We start from the raw sequence: 16772 nt of genomic DNA, 5'->3' as shown, positions 1-16772 counted from the left end.
GGACTCTCAGCCGCACCGCATGCTGCCCTCGAAGCGGCTGCGGGGGGGGAAACGAGACTGTCACATGCCTCCTTCTGGAATGTGCCTATGCAGAGGAAGTCTGGGGAGGAATGCAGTGGTGTTTGTCGAGGTTCGTCCCGAGCAGCGCCGTGACGCGGGACTCCGTGCTCTACGGCCTGTTCCCCGGGACGCACACCGCGACGAACATCAACTGTGCCTGGAGGATCATCAACTCGGTGAAGGACGCTCTCTGGGTGGTCCAAAACCTGCTGATCTTCCAGCTGAAGGAGTTGACCCCGACTGAGTGCTGCAGACTGGCACATTCCAAGGTCCAGGAGTACGTGTTGAGGGATGCGCTGAAGCTTGAGGCAGCTGCCGCCAAGGTGCGGTGGGGAAAGACCACTGTGTAAAGTCTGCCTGCCTAACGAAGAACAGGGGGCCCATGCAGTCATTTGCGCTCTGCTGACGCCTCAGCTAATTATATGGGCATATGATTGAAAAATGTACAGACCTGTATAAAAATGATAAATTCTGATCTCTGTATGTACATGTTTACATATGTATGGCATGACCAACTGTACAGACCATCAAATTATTTTATGAATAAAGTATATTTTTGAAATTAAAAAAAATTGAAACAAACATTGAAGGGGAAAGTAAACTCCTGCAATAACAAACACAGATGAACTAATGGGATTATGGTTCATAAGGATCTGGAGGATCAAACAAGTTCATTAAGCTACGACAATAATTCATTCTAGTCTCATCAATGAAAGGACGCTGTCCCTTTAGGTGAAAAGAGTTAGTCAGGATAAGGACAATAAACCTCAGTCCAGAAGACAGCAAATGGTCAATTAAGCTTATTGTGCAGCTGTGAAAACAGCAGATAATGACATTTTGCTGCAATTTGTTGTTCCTTTGAAATTATTCAATACTAAGAAATAAGTTCTAGTTAAAGATTCTTCAGGTAATCAAAGAGACAGATTTCAATGTAATTCTAAATACACATATATAACTAAATACAAAGGTCACTAAAAGCATTAAGGGAAAAGATTTAAATGTAGATGTGAAAGTCAATTAGTTTTGGGAAGCTTTATCATTAAATGAATGCCTGGTATACCCTGTAAGAAACAAATTGCTTGCAACTCATTAGTTAGTGTGCTAACAGTAGGGGTAGATATTAAACTTTACATATAACTAACCTTATAATAGAAATTAATATTATGAATCTTATAGTATTTAAAAATCAACTTTTTAAAATATAATTAGGACAGTGGGAAATATAAGCGGAGTGACAGAATTTGATAGAGGTAGCAAATGAATATATCAAACACTAGAATCCAAACAGTCCTTAGAGTTAAGTAAGCCTTGGACATATCAGAAGAAGTACAGCCAGTAACTTTGGAATGTGAATTAATAGGATGCACGGAAAGATCTCAAAGCCTGGTGATTACAATGTCTGTTAAACATCATGAGATCATGGGAAATTAGAGCTGTCCATTATTGATTAGTTGTTTCACAGGTTTGGATGTATAGAATAAAGGGAAGGGTACAGTGACTGTGTTGTATCTGATTACTGTAACACAAAATGTATAAAAATAGTGTATCCCACAGTGAAAATCAGAGCATCATTGAGCACCCTTCTGATCTGAGCTAAAGATTAAGGGCACAACTACGTCCTCACAAGGCCAGATTCAACAGGAGTCTGTGGCTCTCTCCCTGCATGATCCATTGACTGCTTAAATAAAACCTGCCACATGCCTGAATTCTGCCTGCCTCCTGAGTGTTTGTCCTTGGTGAGAGGTTTCGCTCCTACAGGTCTGTAGTTCATTTTACTTTTCTCTCTCTCTTTCAGTCTGTCTTCTTTTTCTTGAATAGCAATTTGCTAATTTTCAACTTGCAGGAACTTTTCTAGACTCTTGGGAATTTTGGGAAATTCAGTACATCTGCTAGCTCTGCAGGCACTTTTAATATGGGATGGAATTTATTAGCTACTGGTCACTTAGTTTCTCCTGATAAGAGTCATGGACTTGAATTAATTACAATAAATGGGTCCCTGGTTACCCTCTATTTCTGATATGAAATTTGACTCTTTTAAAATAAAGACGAACATTTGTTCAACATTTTTACCCTTTCTTCAATTCCTGTGATAATTTCTCCTGGCTGTACCTCAAAGGAACCAACATTACAATCTATTCTCTCCATTTGTATATTGGAGTGTATTGTCAGATCTAGTTTGCTGCTTTTTAAATAAACATTTTCTTCCCACTTTTTGCTACTTTCTAAAATTCTACCAATCCTCACACTTCTTCACATTATCAACCTCTTCTTTTAGTTTGATACTATCCTCAATTTCCCAAATAAGCCATGGACAGTTTTAAATGACATAGCTGCTGGATTAGGTCTGTGGAAGGTGAGGAGGGAGCCAAAATAAAATAAAAACTTATTTGACTTCATTCTCACCCATTCACCTGTTGCAGATGCATCAGTTCCTGACAGTACTGATAGGAATGATCACTGCAAAGTCCTTGTGGTGATGAAGGCCTGTCTCCACATTGAGGTCACTCTCCATTGTATTGTGAGGCATAACCATTGTGCCAAGTGGAATATACTTGAAACAGATTTGGCACTCAAAACAGGGCATCTATGAGGAGTTGTGGACCATCAGCAGCATCAGATTCATACTCTGCCCTATGTCTTGGCACATCCTCTACTTTACCATTACCATCAAATCAGGAGTCCAACCCTGGTTCAGTGATGAGTACAGGAGGACATGGCAGGAGCAGCATCAGACATACCTAAAAAATGGGGTGACAACCCGGTGAAGCAACAGCAGATGACTGCTTGTATGACAAACAGAAACAGCATGTGATAGATGGAGCTAAGCCTCTGAACCAACAGATCAGATCAAAGGTATGCAGTTCTGCCACATGACAACTAAGAGAAGGAAGACACGCTACAAATATCCCCATACTCGATGGGGGAATCCAGCATATCAGTGTAAAAACAAAACTGAGACATTTTCAAGCATCTTCTGCCAGAAATGCCAAGTGGATGAATCATTTGTACATTCTCCTGAGGTCTCCAGTATCACAGATGTCAGTCTTCAACTAATTTAATTCATTCCACATAATTATCAAAAACACGTTGAAGGTTCCAGATACTTCAAAAGTTATGCACCAAGAAAACACTCCAGCAATAGTACTGAAGTTTTTTTTATTACCACTCATGGATTGTGGATGTTGCAAGTTAGCTAGTATTTATTGCCTGACCTAGCTGCTCATGGAAAGCTGCTTTCTTGAACTGTTACAATCCACATGCTGTAGGTTAACCTACAATACCCTTAGGGAGGGAATTCTTGGATTTTGATCCTGCAACAATGAAGGAACAATGATATATTTCCAGATCAGGTTGGTAAATGGCTTGGAGGGGAACTTGCAGGTGAACATGTTCCCATGTGACACATGCCCTTTCCCTTCTAGACTGAAGCGGTCATGGGTTTGGAAAGTGCTATCTCATGATCTTTGATGATTTTCCTGCAGTGTAAATAGTACGCACTACAGTTATTGAGCATCAGTGGTGGAAGTAGTGAATGCTTGTGGATGTTGTGCCAATCAACGGGCTGCTTTCCTTTCAAATGAGTTCTGCTTTGTCAAATCAGTGGAGCTGCAGACCAGATCAGAAATCTTAAATTCTAGCCCATTAATCATGACCAAAAGATGACTGACATTTTTCCAAAAAATCACTATTTCGTAAGACAATCTGCAATAGCTGGCCAACTTGGTAAATTAAATCATTTAATCAAAAGAAATATGACTGGTGAGAACAAACAGCTCAGTTTTCATCAGCTTCAAGGTTAATGTTGTTTCTAACTTTTGAATTGAGCTGGACTTTAAGGTCTGATAACACTTGTTGGGTTCTCTACATCACTTTACTGATGATCTCGAGAAGACTGATAGAGTTTAATTCACCAGACTGGATTATTCTCCTTTTTGTGTACAAGACATACCTGGACAATTTTCTACATTGTTAGTTTGGTGGCAGTGTTGCAACTGTACTTAAACAGCTTGGCATCATGCATCTTCAGTGTTGTTGGAGTCACACACATTCAGGCAAGAGGGGAGTATTCCATCATAATACTGACTTATGCTTTGTTGATGATGGACAGACTTTGGGAATAAGGAGGTCAATCATTTGCTTCAAGATTCTTAGCCTCTGACCTGCTCCTGTAGCCACTGCAATTATATGCTAAGTCCAGTTGAGTTTCTGGTCAATGGTAATCCCAATGACGTTGGCAGTGGGGGATTCAGTGATGGTAACACCTTTGAATGTCAAGGAGTAGTGGTTAGATTTGTAATGAAGTTGAAGGATGTACTGTACCTTTAAGAGAGAGTGAATGCTATTCTGAACTGAGAACTTACAAGTACTTGTGTGATGTTTCTCGATGGAGAAAGTGAGGACTGCAGATGTTGGAGATCAGAGTTGAGTGTGTGGTGCTGGAAAGGCACAGCAGGTCAGGTAGCATCCAAGGAGCAGGAGAATCGTCGTTTTGGGCAAAAGCCCTTCATCAGGATCCTTGGATGCTGCCTGACCTGCTGTGCTTTCCTAGCAGCACACTCCCAACCTTTTCATATGAAACTCTTGACCCCAGGGAGATCTTCAGTTAGAAGATGACAGACACTGAAGACAACAGCAGCTATGTGGTGGTGAAATTAAGCCGATGTAATTTTAATAAGTGTCTTATTGGAACAGTATATTGTTATAGAGTTGGAGGTAGATAATAAGTGGTTAAGAGAAAGGGGGGGCTTAGAGTTGTGAATAGTTGTTGTCTAATATTTTAGAGTTAAAGAATAAATTGATATTATTTTCTTTAAATAGTTGAGGCGAGGTGAGGTTTTCTGGGTGTTTGGATTAATTAACAGAGGGGTTCACTGCTGTATCACCACAGATTGTCTCTAGGCCATTGCCTAGCATTTATGTGGCACAAGTGTTACTTGCCATTTGTCAGCTCAAACGCAATGTATTTGAACAGACTGCTAAAGTATCTGAGGAGTCTCAAATGGTGCTGAACATTACATAATCATTGGGAAATATCCCCACTTCTGCCTTTATTGTGGAGGAAAAGTCTTTGATGAAGCAGATGAAAATCGTTAAGCATTGGACACTACCCTGGAACTCTTGCAAAGATGTTCTGGAGATGAGGTGAAAAATGTGATTCTGGAAAAGCACAGCCAGTCAGGCAGCATTCAGGGAGCAGAAAGTCGATGTTTCAAGCAGAAGCTCTTAATCAGGAAAGTTCCTGGAAATGACATGACTGACATCCAACAACCACAACCATCTTCCTATGCCTGTGTATTTCCTCTCTCCTCACCATTCAAGGCCCCAAACACACCTTCCAGATGAAGCAATGCCTTACCCGTATTTCACTCAATCTACTCTATTTGCTGCTCACAATGTGGTCTCCGCTGCAATGGGAAAACAAAGTGCAGACTGGGTGACCACTTCACAGAACACATATTCTCTCTGCAAAAAAGGACCCTGACCTTTCAGTTGCTCGTTACTTAAACAAACTACCGTGTTCTCAGGCCCACACATCTGTCTCAGGCTTGCTAGAGTGATCCAACAAAGCTCAGCGCAAGTTATAACAACAGCAACTCATTTTCTACTTGGCTACCCTGCAGCCTTCTGGACTTATTATCGAGTTCAACAAGTTTAGGCCTTGAGCATCTATCCTCTTGTATTCCCCCACCCCACATACTCGGCCTTGCTCAGATCCTGATGAAGAGCTTTTGCCTGAAACATCTATTTTCCCGCTCCTCCGATGCTGCCTGGCCTGCTATGCCTTTCCAGCACCACTCTAATCTTGACCGTTGCTATCACACACTATCCATTAGCATATTCATTAGTCCCATTAGCAGCTCTTCATTCTCCCAGACTGTCCTTTAACACTCCTTTGTTTGTCCAACCATTTTTCTCTCTCTTTGGTAATCTATTGTTTACTTTTACCCATCCTCTGTGTAAAAACCATTGTCTTTTTGGCTCCAATCAGTTCTGAAGAAGGGTCGTTGAATTCGAAACTTTAACTCTGATGTATCTCCACAGATACTGCTAGACCTGCTGCGATTTTCCAGCAATTTCTGTTTTTGTTTTGGTGTGACCCAGGACTCCGAATGTTAATTCTGTTTCTCCCTGCACAGATGCTACCAGACCTGCTGAGTTTCTCCAGTATTTTCTGCAGCAGAGGCTGATTGCAAGAAGAGCTGAACTCGGAGTTGGCCAACAGGGGGCGTCCGGAGGGTGCTATGTTTGCGTAGTTTTTTGAGGGAGGGTTGAGAGCTGGCGAAGACTAAACGCGCATGCTCTTTATTGCACTGGCCGCTGAGATATGTAGTCCGCCCGGTTCCATCAAGCCTGTGAACTACAACTCCCGGTATGCTTTCAAGAGGTACCCACACATTTCGATTGGATAATCTTACCGGAAGTTGGTGTTGCTGTTTCCGCCGGGTAGGTTCATGCGCAGCTATTGAAGAGAGAAGCAGGTGAGTGAAGGGGGTTTATGGAGACGTGACATCGTAGTTTCGGTTAAAGGGGGGGTGGTTAGCCAAGGCTTTGAGCCCGGTTTTTCAGGCGAGTAAGGTTGGTATCTGGACTCGCCGTCAGTTTCTTCCAGAAATGCCAAATATCTTTACCCGCCTCCCAGCCGGAGGCGCCCGGTTTCTTGCCCCGGAGGAAGGGCAGCATCTATATATAGTGTAGATAAAATAAACGTTAACCTTTCGAGTCGAATGTGACCCTCTCCTTCAACTAAAGAGTATATCTAGCAGTCTTCTAATGTTTTAAATTACAGCTTTCTAGCATCTATAGTTTTATTTTGCTTTTATTTCTTTGTAGAAAATCTAAGATCCAGAAAGAAAGTTTTTTTTTAAAAAAAAGCACTGAAGTGGACCAAATCTGGAATCTTCCAGACTTTGTTGCAGTGTCATCTATCCACCCTGTTTTGTCTCATTGGTCTGCTCAGATATGTTACTACGCATCTCTGGAGCAGGTTGGACTTAAACCTGGGCCACACTATAATGACTGCCTGACAGTTGTTTGATGCAAATTAATTTACCTTCTAAACAACTTTTGAGATGGTTTTTCAGGGCCTTTAGTTTCTGATAGGTTTTGAATACTACAAAATTGAACAAGAAGTAGATTACTCAATAGAGAATTATATGACTGGCATGCATTCGGATAATGATATTTTGGATCTGCAAATGAATAGAATACTTGTCAATTTATTGTGCATTCCATGTTTTAAAAATGCATTTTAGTGTTCAACAATGGATAATCATTGAGTCTTGAAGTTTGATTTTTATCTTATTAGAAGAAATAAGATTAATGTATCAGTAAGTATTAGTGCAAATTTATAAATAGTGGGGCAGGGGAATTGCTATTACCCAAGGCTTCAGGCATGGGAAGAAAATGAATAAATACTCCCCCAATATTGCTGAAATTTGGTGGTCCAGTCTTTATTGTAAGTTGATACAAGCAAAACCACACTTGTTTACTCCTATAAATTTATATCCTGAAATGGAACCTAAACCAGCATCAGAGACTATACTGTAGACTTTTGGCAGGGGTGGGGACTTACAGTACATGATCCTAATTTCACTTTGGCCCTAGTGGGTTTGAGCTGGTTTAAATTGAAATGGACATGAAAGCAACAGCATGCAAATCTATCATGTGTATAGATTATGATTTTTTGATAAGCTATATCTGGCTGCAAATAAGTTTTGGTCATTGTATGTTGTTATTTCCTGTATGCAGTCAGGGCAATATTTTTTTCAAATAGTAGATCCTGAATTAAATTTTCAACAAACTTCTTGGCTTTAAACTTTTCCCAGTGCTGACCTTCTCTGAATAAACCATAAGCAGACTTTTTTGAAGTAACTGATTTTAAGATTGAAAAAGACTATGATATTATCAGTAGTTAGTAATGCAGTAGGCATTGAATTTCTGTACTAGTGCAGTGCTGGGCTTGCAAGCCAAACGTTCCAGTGGTTGACTGATCAAATCAGACAACATATCTGTCTGACTGGTTACAATGGCCAGAGTCCAGACTACTCAACCAGACCATACTTATAAGATACAGGGCAACACTTTTAAATGTAATTCTGATGGTCAGAATTTGTTGAACGATCCAAGTATGCTAATGGCTGCATTGTGGATTTCAGATAATCAGTTAAGTTTGTAATTTGCTCATTTGTGCATGCTAGAAGCAAAATGCATTCTTGTGTAGGGACCTGCCTTCTGCAAACAACAAATATATTCACATATTCCAAATTTTTTGATTTACCAGGGGCTTGGAGTCATGTTGTCATTTTGTTTGTGACTGTCCCTCAGCCAATAAATCAGCTTACCAATCAATCAGAACCATGGTCTATGTTATAAACTGTTAACATTTAAATTGTTCAAAGTTTGACATTTCTTGCATTTGTGCTGATTAATGCAAGACACAAAGTTTTGACAGCAAGTATCTCTTCTTAACAATATTCAATTTTTTTAATCTTGTGGGAAATCTTGCATAAAGGCTCCACTGGCTATTTTCCTTAAGGGTATGCAAGTGAAATTACCCCTAGCAGTAGGTAAGCTTTTTAAAAGGAATATTATGAAAAACTGAATTTACCCAATTTTACTCCCATTATTTGCACAATAGTGTGAAGGACTTTACAGGTTTAAATTATAATTTACAACTGAAGGATAGCAATTCCATTTATGTAGTGCTTTTTGCATCCTTGGACTTTTACAAAGTTTTTAGATGTGTTGCCACTGGTATAATATGTAAAAATGTGAAAGATAGTTGTTTATATCAAAGTTTGACAAACAAAAACTTCCCATGCCTGACCACTTTTGCAACTCAGTCTGATGGTCTCCAACAATCAATGATTATGTTTAAACATACAAAATGATCTCGTGGCTAAGACTGGAAGTCGATATTAGTAATGGGAGAGTACAAGGATATCTTTGGGGGTTCAGGTGACACAGAATCCATATGTAGAAACTTAAGAATTGCTTTCAGTTCAGTTCTTTGTGTGCATTGTAAATAATTAATTGGGAAGCATTGCAGGGGTAAGATCTCTCAACAATTTGAGATATGAGAACAATGTTTAAAAGATGTGGATAAGTACATGAGTGAGAAATGTTTGGAGGGGATATGGGCCAAGTGCAGGTAGGTGGGGTTATTTTAGTTTGGGATTGTGGTCGACATGGACTGGTTGGACTGAAGGGTCTGTTTCCATGCTCTATGACTGTATAACAGTGAGATAAATGATCAACTTTAGAGATGATGGTCAAGTGATAAATTTTAGTTCAATAAAACTTCTCTGTTCTTCAAAATAATTCCTTGTGACAGTGCATTCTTGTGTGGAAAAAGCAGACAGGATCATTGTTTAACATCTAATCCGAAAGAATGCAGCACTCAGCCGAGATTGATGCATCCATGTGTTTTTCTCAAATCAGCTTGACTGCTTTATGAAAATTACTTCTTTTTAACATTGGAAGGAGATCTGTGATGAAAACAGATTTTTAAAAAATGTGTTCAAAGTTTCATAGCTTCAAAGTTAAAATATGAGGAACATTTAAGAAAAGATTTCTACTAATGTAGTTCATTTTGAATTAAATCGCCTTTCAAGATCGGCTTCTCATCGAGCAAAATAAGTTTGAGTATGTTCCCACTGAAACACCTTCCATGCTGTGTATTTATGGTTCTATTCCTACACAGTTAAATATACAGAATAATTACCTTAGTTATAGAGTCACAGAGGTATACCCTTTGGTCCAACTTCTCCATGCCGAGTAAATATCCTATATAAATCTAGTCCCATTTGCCAGCATTTGGCCCACAACCCTCTCAATCCTTCCTATTCATATACACATCTAGATGCCTTTTAAATGCTGTAATTGTACCAGCTTCAACCACTTCCTCTGGCAGCTCATTCCATACTTGTACCAACCTCTGTGTGAAAAAGATGCCTTTTCGGGCCCTCTTATATCTTTCCCCTCTCATCTTAAACCTTACCCTCTGGGATCTGGATTCCCCATGTCAGAGAAAAGACCTTGCTTATTTACCCTATCTATGCCCCTCATGGTTTTATAAACCTCTATAAGGTCAGCTCTCAGCCTCTGACACTTCAGGAAAAATAGCCCCAGCTTATGCAGCCTCTCCCTATAGCTCAAACCTTCCAATCCTGGCAACATTCTCATAGATCTTTTCTGAATCATTTCAAGTTTTACAACATCCTTCCTATAGGAGGGAGACCAGAATTGCACGTAATACTCCAAATATGGCTGAACCAATGTCCTGTACAACCGCTAAATGACCTTCCAACTCCTATACTCAATACTCTGACCAAAAAGGAAAGCACACCAAATGCTGCCGTCACTATCGTAACTACTAGGACTCCACTTTCAAGGAACTATGAACCTGCATTCCAAGGTCTCTTTGTTCTTCAACACTCCCCAAGAACTTCCCATAAAGTGTACAAGTCCTGCTCTGATTTGCTTTTCCAAATTGTGATAAGCTTTTTGTTTTCTTTTTGCTTCAGTGGATCAGAACAGTAAATGGATCGGGAATCAGAAGACACCGAGCTTTCTGAAAGTTTGGGAACTTTTCTAAATGTTTCAGGTGGTGAGGGAGCAACACAGAAACCATCATCAGGGCATTTAAGTAGTGAGTCAACTTCAAGCAGGCGAACACCTGTGGAGTGTGAAACTTTAGGAGCCAGCGGTAATGCTGAGAAGCTCCGATTTGCTCACATTGCTGATGATGAAGAGACAACAGAAGAGCGCTTCTTTGAATGCAGAGAATCACTGGAGACTGGTGGTTTTGTGGACACAGAAGTTGGCGTGACAAATTCCGAGTTAGAGGATGATTCTGAAATAAAAGAAACCAAGAAGCTTGAGTTTGATGAAGAATATTTAAGAGAACTGGAAAAAGATATGCCTGAAGAAGAAAAACAGGTAATCCATGTGACTTGAGTTCATCAGATAATTTGTTTTCCATTTGAACCTGGTCTTCAGTATTGTGAATGATAAACTGCATTATTTTTGTTTTACCATTCAATTTGCATTACAACGTTTCTGCTAGTGTGTTTCAGGTTCTGAAATCCAAATATAAGATTTTGTGCAGTCGTCATTTTCTTATGCAGTTGCCATTTGTTCATAACTACAGCTATATATCTCAATACATTGTTTTGGGCTGTGACAATGGCACGAGTTAAACCAAGGGTGATAGCTGCTAACCTCAAGGAAAGTTGGCTCAGAGGTTAGTACTGCTGCCTCTCAGCTTCAGGTATCCAGTTTCAGTTCCATGCTCAGGTGTCTGCGTGGAGTTTGCAAATTTTCCCCATGTCTGCGTGGGTTTCCTCTGGCTGTTCCATTTTTCTCCCACTGTCCAAAATTGTACAAGTTAAATGAATTGGCCACAGGATATACAGAGTTACGGGATTGGGTTGGGATGCTCCTTGAAGGTCAGTGTGGACTTGATGGACCAAATGGCCTGCTTTCATCCTGTAGGGATTTTATTCTATGTAAACCTCAGAGGTGTAGAGTCATAGAGATGTACAGCACGGAAAATGACCCTTCGGTCCACCTTGTCCATGCCAACCAGATATCACAACCCAATCTAGTCCCACCTGCGAGCACCCGGTCCATATCCCTCCAAACCCTTCCATACTTACCTCAGGTGCCTTTTAAATGTTGTAATTGTACTAGCCTCCACCACTTCCTCTGGCAGCTCATTCCATACACATACCACCCTCTGTGTGAAAAAGTTGCCCCTTAGGCCTCGTTTACATTTTTTCCGTCACCCTAAACCTATGCCCTCTAGTTCTGGACTGCCCCATCCCAGGAAAAAAGCCTTGTCTATTTATCCTATCCATGCCCCTCATGATTTTATAAACCTCTAAGGTCACCTCTGATGCTCCAGGGAAATAGCCCTAGCCTATTCAACCACTCCCTATAGCTCAAATCCTCCTACCCTTGCAATATCCTTGTAAATCTTTTCTGAACCCTTTCAGGTTTCACAACATCTTTCCAACAGGAAGGAGACCAGAATTGCATGCGGTATTCCAAAAGTGGCCTCACCAATGTCCTGTACAACCACAACATGGCCTCCCAACACCTGTCCTCAGTACTCTGACCAATAAAGGAAAGCATACCAAACGCCACCTTCATTATCCTATCTACCTGCGGCTCCACTTTCAAGGAGCAATGAACTTGCACTCCAAGGTCTATTTGTTCAGCAATACTCTCTAGGATCTTACCATTAAGTGTGTAAGTCCTGCTAAGATTTGCTTTCCCAAAATGCAGCACCTCGCATTTATCTAAGTAAGCTTTGCAGTGAGAATGTAAAAGTACTGAGCTGAAGTAGGCCATTTGGCCCGTGGAGACTACCATTCATCAAAATAATGTCTGATCTGTTTGTGTTCCGAATTCCATACCCAACTCCTCCTGATAATGTTTGATTCCTCATAGACAGTCAGCACTTCAAGTTATCAATCTAGTGAACTGACTTCATATTTACATCCTTCCTTAAATAAGGAAACAAAAACTGAACACTATATTTGCGATGTGAACTCACCAATCCTATGTATAACTAAAGTATAACATCATTACTTTGTTCCATTTTTCTTATTGTAAAGGATAACATTCTTGTGGCTTCATTTTGCTTGTGGGTTGTTGTGTTCTTCAATATGGATTCCTGGTGTGGACCTGCGATGCTGTCTTCAAGCTGTCCCAAGAAATCAATCCCACAAAATATTCTCAAAGGCAACAACCAAGAAATAAACAGCATTAAAATTAAATCATCTATTGCTGTTTAAAACCTTAGTTACACCTTATTAAATAATGTAATGTTTTAATGGAGTGCATAACTGCAATGTGAAAGGAGAAAAGGGAATTTGTTTCCACATAATTGAAGTCAATGGATGCTGGCTCAGAGTGGAATGGGCTGATGTCACTTATGGCAGTGCATTGAATATGTACTTTGTTTCCTGTCTTAATCTGCAATTGTGCTGATGTTGCTGTCAGATTCAGAGGGGTAACGATTGTGAGCACTGACAAGTCAAAGGGAATAGAGGGTAGACAATAAAGTGGAGTTGAGGCCATAAATTAGCCATGATCTGATCAAATGGTGAAGTGGGGTCGAAGGACTGAATGGCTTATACTTAAATGTGTGTGTTTATAAATCTCCCTGCAAAATCTGTCATTTGACCGTTATATCCAAAAGTGCACTCATTATAAATGTTTCCAGTCCCCTTTCCAAAATTTTAGACAACAAAATTTCGGTGCCCCCTATCTAATTTTAAATCCAATATAATATCTGTGGGAAAGCTGGCATTTCCATAGTCCCAGGATTTCAGGAGACACCAGACTTCAATCTTCCATCTGCACTTGTGTTTCAAACCTTCAGTTAAGCTGTTATTTATGGAATCTGTTCCACACATCCACAACTCTGGAAGATTATAAAATATCCATTGCTGGCAAATTGAAATTTACTTTTTGTGAATTACATTTGTATTCAGTACATGTTAAACAGTATTTCTTTCAAATATTCTCTGTTTTAATGCCACAGTAATGTCCTTTCTCAATGATGCATTTTGTTTCAAGTATTTCTTCTTTCAAACCATAAATGGTGAATCATCCAATTCGCTGTTCCTTAAATTATTGGTTCATCCCTGTGCTTATCGCCAGACTACATTTCTAAATGTTGGCAACCATTTGGTTAACAATGGAGTAATGTTGTAAGTTATATCTTATGATCTGTTATTTACAGGGCATCCAGTTGATAAAGCCATGTTTGGCCATTCCCTTTTATTATGAATACTTGTTTCTTTGTTATTCGCATATTGTCGTGCTTCCCATTCTCGCAAAAAATGAGCCTATCTTGAAATCTGCATACTTGACTGATCCATTTCATAGAAAAGCCTCTGTCCTCTTTCTGTTTTCTACATATTTTAGTTTATTCCTCCATCAAGCATGCTCATTATTCTCACCTGTTTTGCGTTTGAAATTATTTATCTTTTTCCTCTTTTCTCAGCTTGCCTCTTCCTAATGATCAAAGAACTGTGCATAATCACCATTTCTGTTGCTGTTGCAACTATATTAGAATCATGCTTTCCCAACAATGGGTGAGGAGACAAATCAAATGTGAAGGAAAACTGTAAAACATTTGAAACGTGCAATTAGTTAATGTACTACTGTAAAGAGAAGAAATTATTAGCATTTTAGTGTAATTTACAATTGGAAAATAAGATGTACAAAGATTTTAATGGAATTGGTAAGAAGCGAGAGTAAGAGAGCACTAGAAAAAGTACTGTTTTCAATTGGGGAGGAGTTGCAGATTGGTTTAACTTAGATAAAACTTTGAGATATGGAATTCAAGTTATAATGATGCAAAACTGAATTTACAAGTAGTGAGGACCAAAAGTCATACCCGTTGAAAAAATAAATGGTGGATATTTGAGTGGGGAAGAGAACGATGACTGCAGTAGTAGGTGTGGAATGAAAATTAAAGTGCTGCCAATTGGTGTCTATTCAACAAATTTCAGTAAGAGTACATTTAACATAAAACCTATCAAAGCACTTAATGGACATGTTACAACAGAAAGTTACTTTGTGCCACATATGGTGATAATGAGGCAGATGACTAAAAGTTTGGTAAGACTTTGGTTTAAATATGTGAAAGGAAAGAATAAAGCAGTAAAATAAGGAAATAATTCCAGAGTTCAGGCAGAGTTCAGAGTTCAGGCAAGTAAAGTCATGGGTGATGCAATGATCAACCAAATCCAAAGTTAGAGGAATGTAGATATCTTCAGTTGTAGAGCTGGAGATAGTTAATATTGCAGATGGGTGAGATTAATGAGAGATTTGGAAAAATTGGTAATTTTAGCATCAAAGTATTACCTCAGTGAAAGCTAGTGTAGGTTAGTGAGTACATGGGTGGAGTGATAGGTGTGCAGAATTTGGTGCAGGTGAAGGCATGGGCAGTGACGCTTGGATGACCTCAGGTTTGTGCAGGGTAAAATGTGGAAGTATGTAGGAATAATCAAGTCTAGAGATGATAAAGACATGGATGAGGGTTTGTTTGGGATCAGATAGTGGTAGAATTGAGCAAATATATAAAAATAGGCAGTCTGTAGTAATTGTGCAGAATTGTTTGTTTGCTCGTCTTGATCAGGTATAGTAAGGATCGTTGGTTATTAAAGTCATGTTTAGACTAGAAGATTTCAGGTTTGACTGCATAAAAATGGTCCAGTGAAACAACATGCTCATGATATGAGGAGAAATCATACCAAAATTTAAATTTTCTTGTGCTTTTTAAAATTTAGTAAAATCTTTGTGTAAAAAGTGTGTTAGGTTGAGAAAAAAGAAGAATTGTGGGGAAATATGTTGCTGTTTCTTCAGTATTATTGAGTCAAAATCTCCCTCAGCACTGTGGGTGCACCTGCAGCACATGGACTGCAGCATTTTCTGGAAGGCAGTTCACTAGCATCTTGAGGGCACCTAATGATGGAAAATAAATGCTGGCCAAGCCAGTGATGGCTATGTCCTTCAGTTTAAAAAAAAGGTTGTATGGTAAATCTGGTATCTCTGGCCCACTATTGTAAAGACTGACCTGCTTCCGGATGACTGCTCTTGGGCTAGATGTGCAATATTTGTCCATTAGTCAAATCATTTTAAAACTTAGCACTTTCTGATGCTTCATGTAAGGCTGTTGGTTTTGGAGGATAAAAATAACTGACAACACAGTCAACTTTATATCTAACATATTTTATGGATATTTTTAGTCAACTGTAGGATTTGAAATTGAACCTCTGAGCAGTCCCCATATGTAAGACATTTTAGTTGTCAGTCCACACTCAACAAATATTCAGTGACAGTCATAGAATTTAGAAGATCTGTATGTTCTGGTATGTGAAACACAGAATGGAGAACTGAAGTCTTTCTTTGTGGATTTTCTTTTTATACTGTAACAAAATATATGACAATACTAGAATTCAAAATCTTTAACTTCTTTAAGGGCATTCAAAAGCGTAAGTGAATGATGTAGAACCTGAAGGGGTAGGGTGGGGGGTTTGGTGAGTGAGTGTGTGTAGATGTATATAATTGACCACTTTTCATGTTACAGCATTATATTTGGAAATTCTGCACTTCATATTCATACCTCTGGATTTTTAGACTCTCACCAACCTTCTGTTTTACAGCGAAGGCAAAAGTCAAGTCGAACATTGAAAGAAGTTGGAAATGGGCAGTTTAAAAAAGGAGGTATGTTTTTTTGCAGCATATTTTAGCCTCAAGTGTATTGAGGTTAGACAACCATAATGGTCATTTAGCTCAAAATTAAGATTCAGAGAAATTAATAAATAGTTTTGTTCATTAATTGTTTGTCCATTTACTAATCTTGCCTGTTAATGTATTATATTGAGACTGAAAGTATTATTGAGAATAAAAGCCTATATTTCCCTGGTTTGTATCTCAGATAGAATACCGTGTTTCCAAAAGTTTTTATCGCTCCTGCTCTGAAGTGCTTTCTTTGTCTCCATGTTCGCTCTTGATAGCAACATTTGCACCTCGGACTGAGAAGCATACAACGCGCAGCCATCCAATCCCTCTGCTCTAATCCCAACCTCACCATTAAGCCAGCGGATAAAGGGGGCGCAGTGGTAGTCTGGCGCACCGACCTCTACACCGCTGAAGCCAAACGCCAACTCGAGGACACCTCTTCCTAC

The 16772-nt window shown here is 39.4% G+C and overlaps 1 protein-coding gene across 2 annotated transcripts in view; it reads left to right on the top strand.

Moving 5' to 3' along the window:
• Positions 1-6436: 6436 nt before the first annotated feature.
• The window catches only part of ttc1 (tetratricopeptide repeat domain 1), a 60927-nt gene continuing 50591 nt past the window's right edge, over positions 6437-16772 (top strand). The window contains exons 1-3 of one of the 2 annotated variants that reach the window (XM_043703884.1): positions 6437-6539; positions 10587-11001; positions 16248-16308. In XM_043703884.1, the coding sequence (XP_043559819.1) occupies positions 10603-11001; positions 16248-16308 (460 nt within the window). In that variant the 5' untranslated portion in view covers positions 6437-6539; positions 10587-10602. Of the gene's footprint in view, positions 6540-6568; positions 6637-10586; positions 11002-16247; positions 16309-16772 lie in introns of those variants that run through there. The other variant, XM_043703885.1, reaches the window with a different exon arrangement.

This window comes from Chiloscyllium plagiosum, chromosome 14 (genome assembly GCF_004010195.1).
Source record: "Chiloscyllium plagiosum isolate BGI_BamShark_2017 chromosome 14, ASM401019v2, whole genome shotgun sequence".
NCBI classification, from domain to species: domain Eukaryota; kingdom Metazoa; phylum Chordata; class Chondrichthyes; order Orectolobiformes; family Hemiscylliidae; genus Chiloscyllium; species Chiloscyllium plagiosum.
The sequence above is the reverse complement of the archived record's forward strand: the minus strand, read 5'-3'. Positions and strand labels throughout refer to the sequence as shown.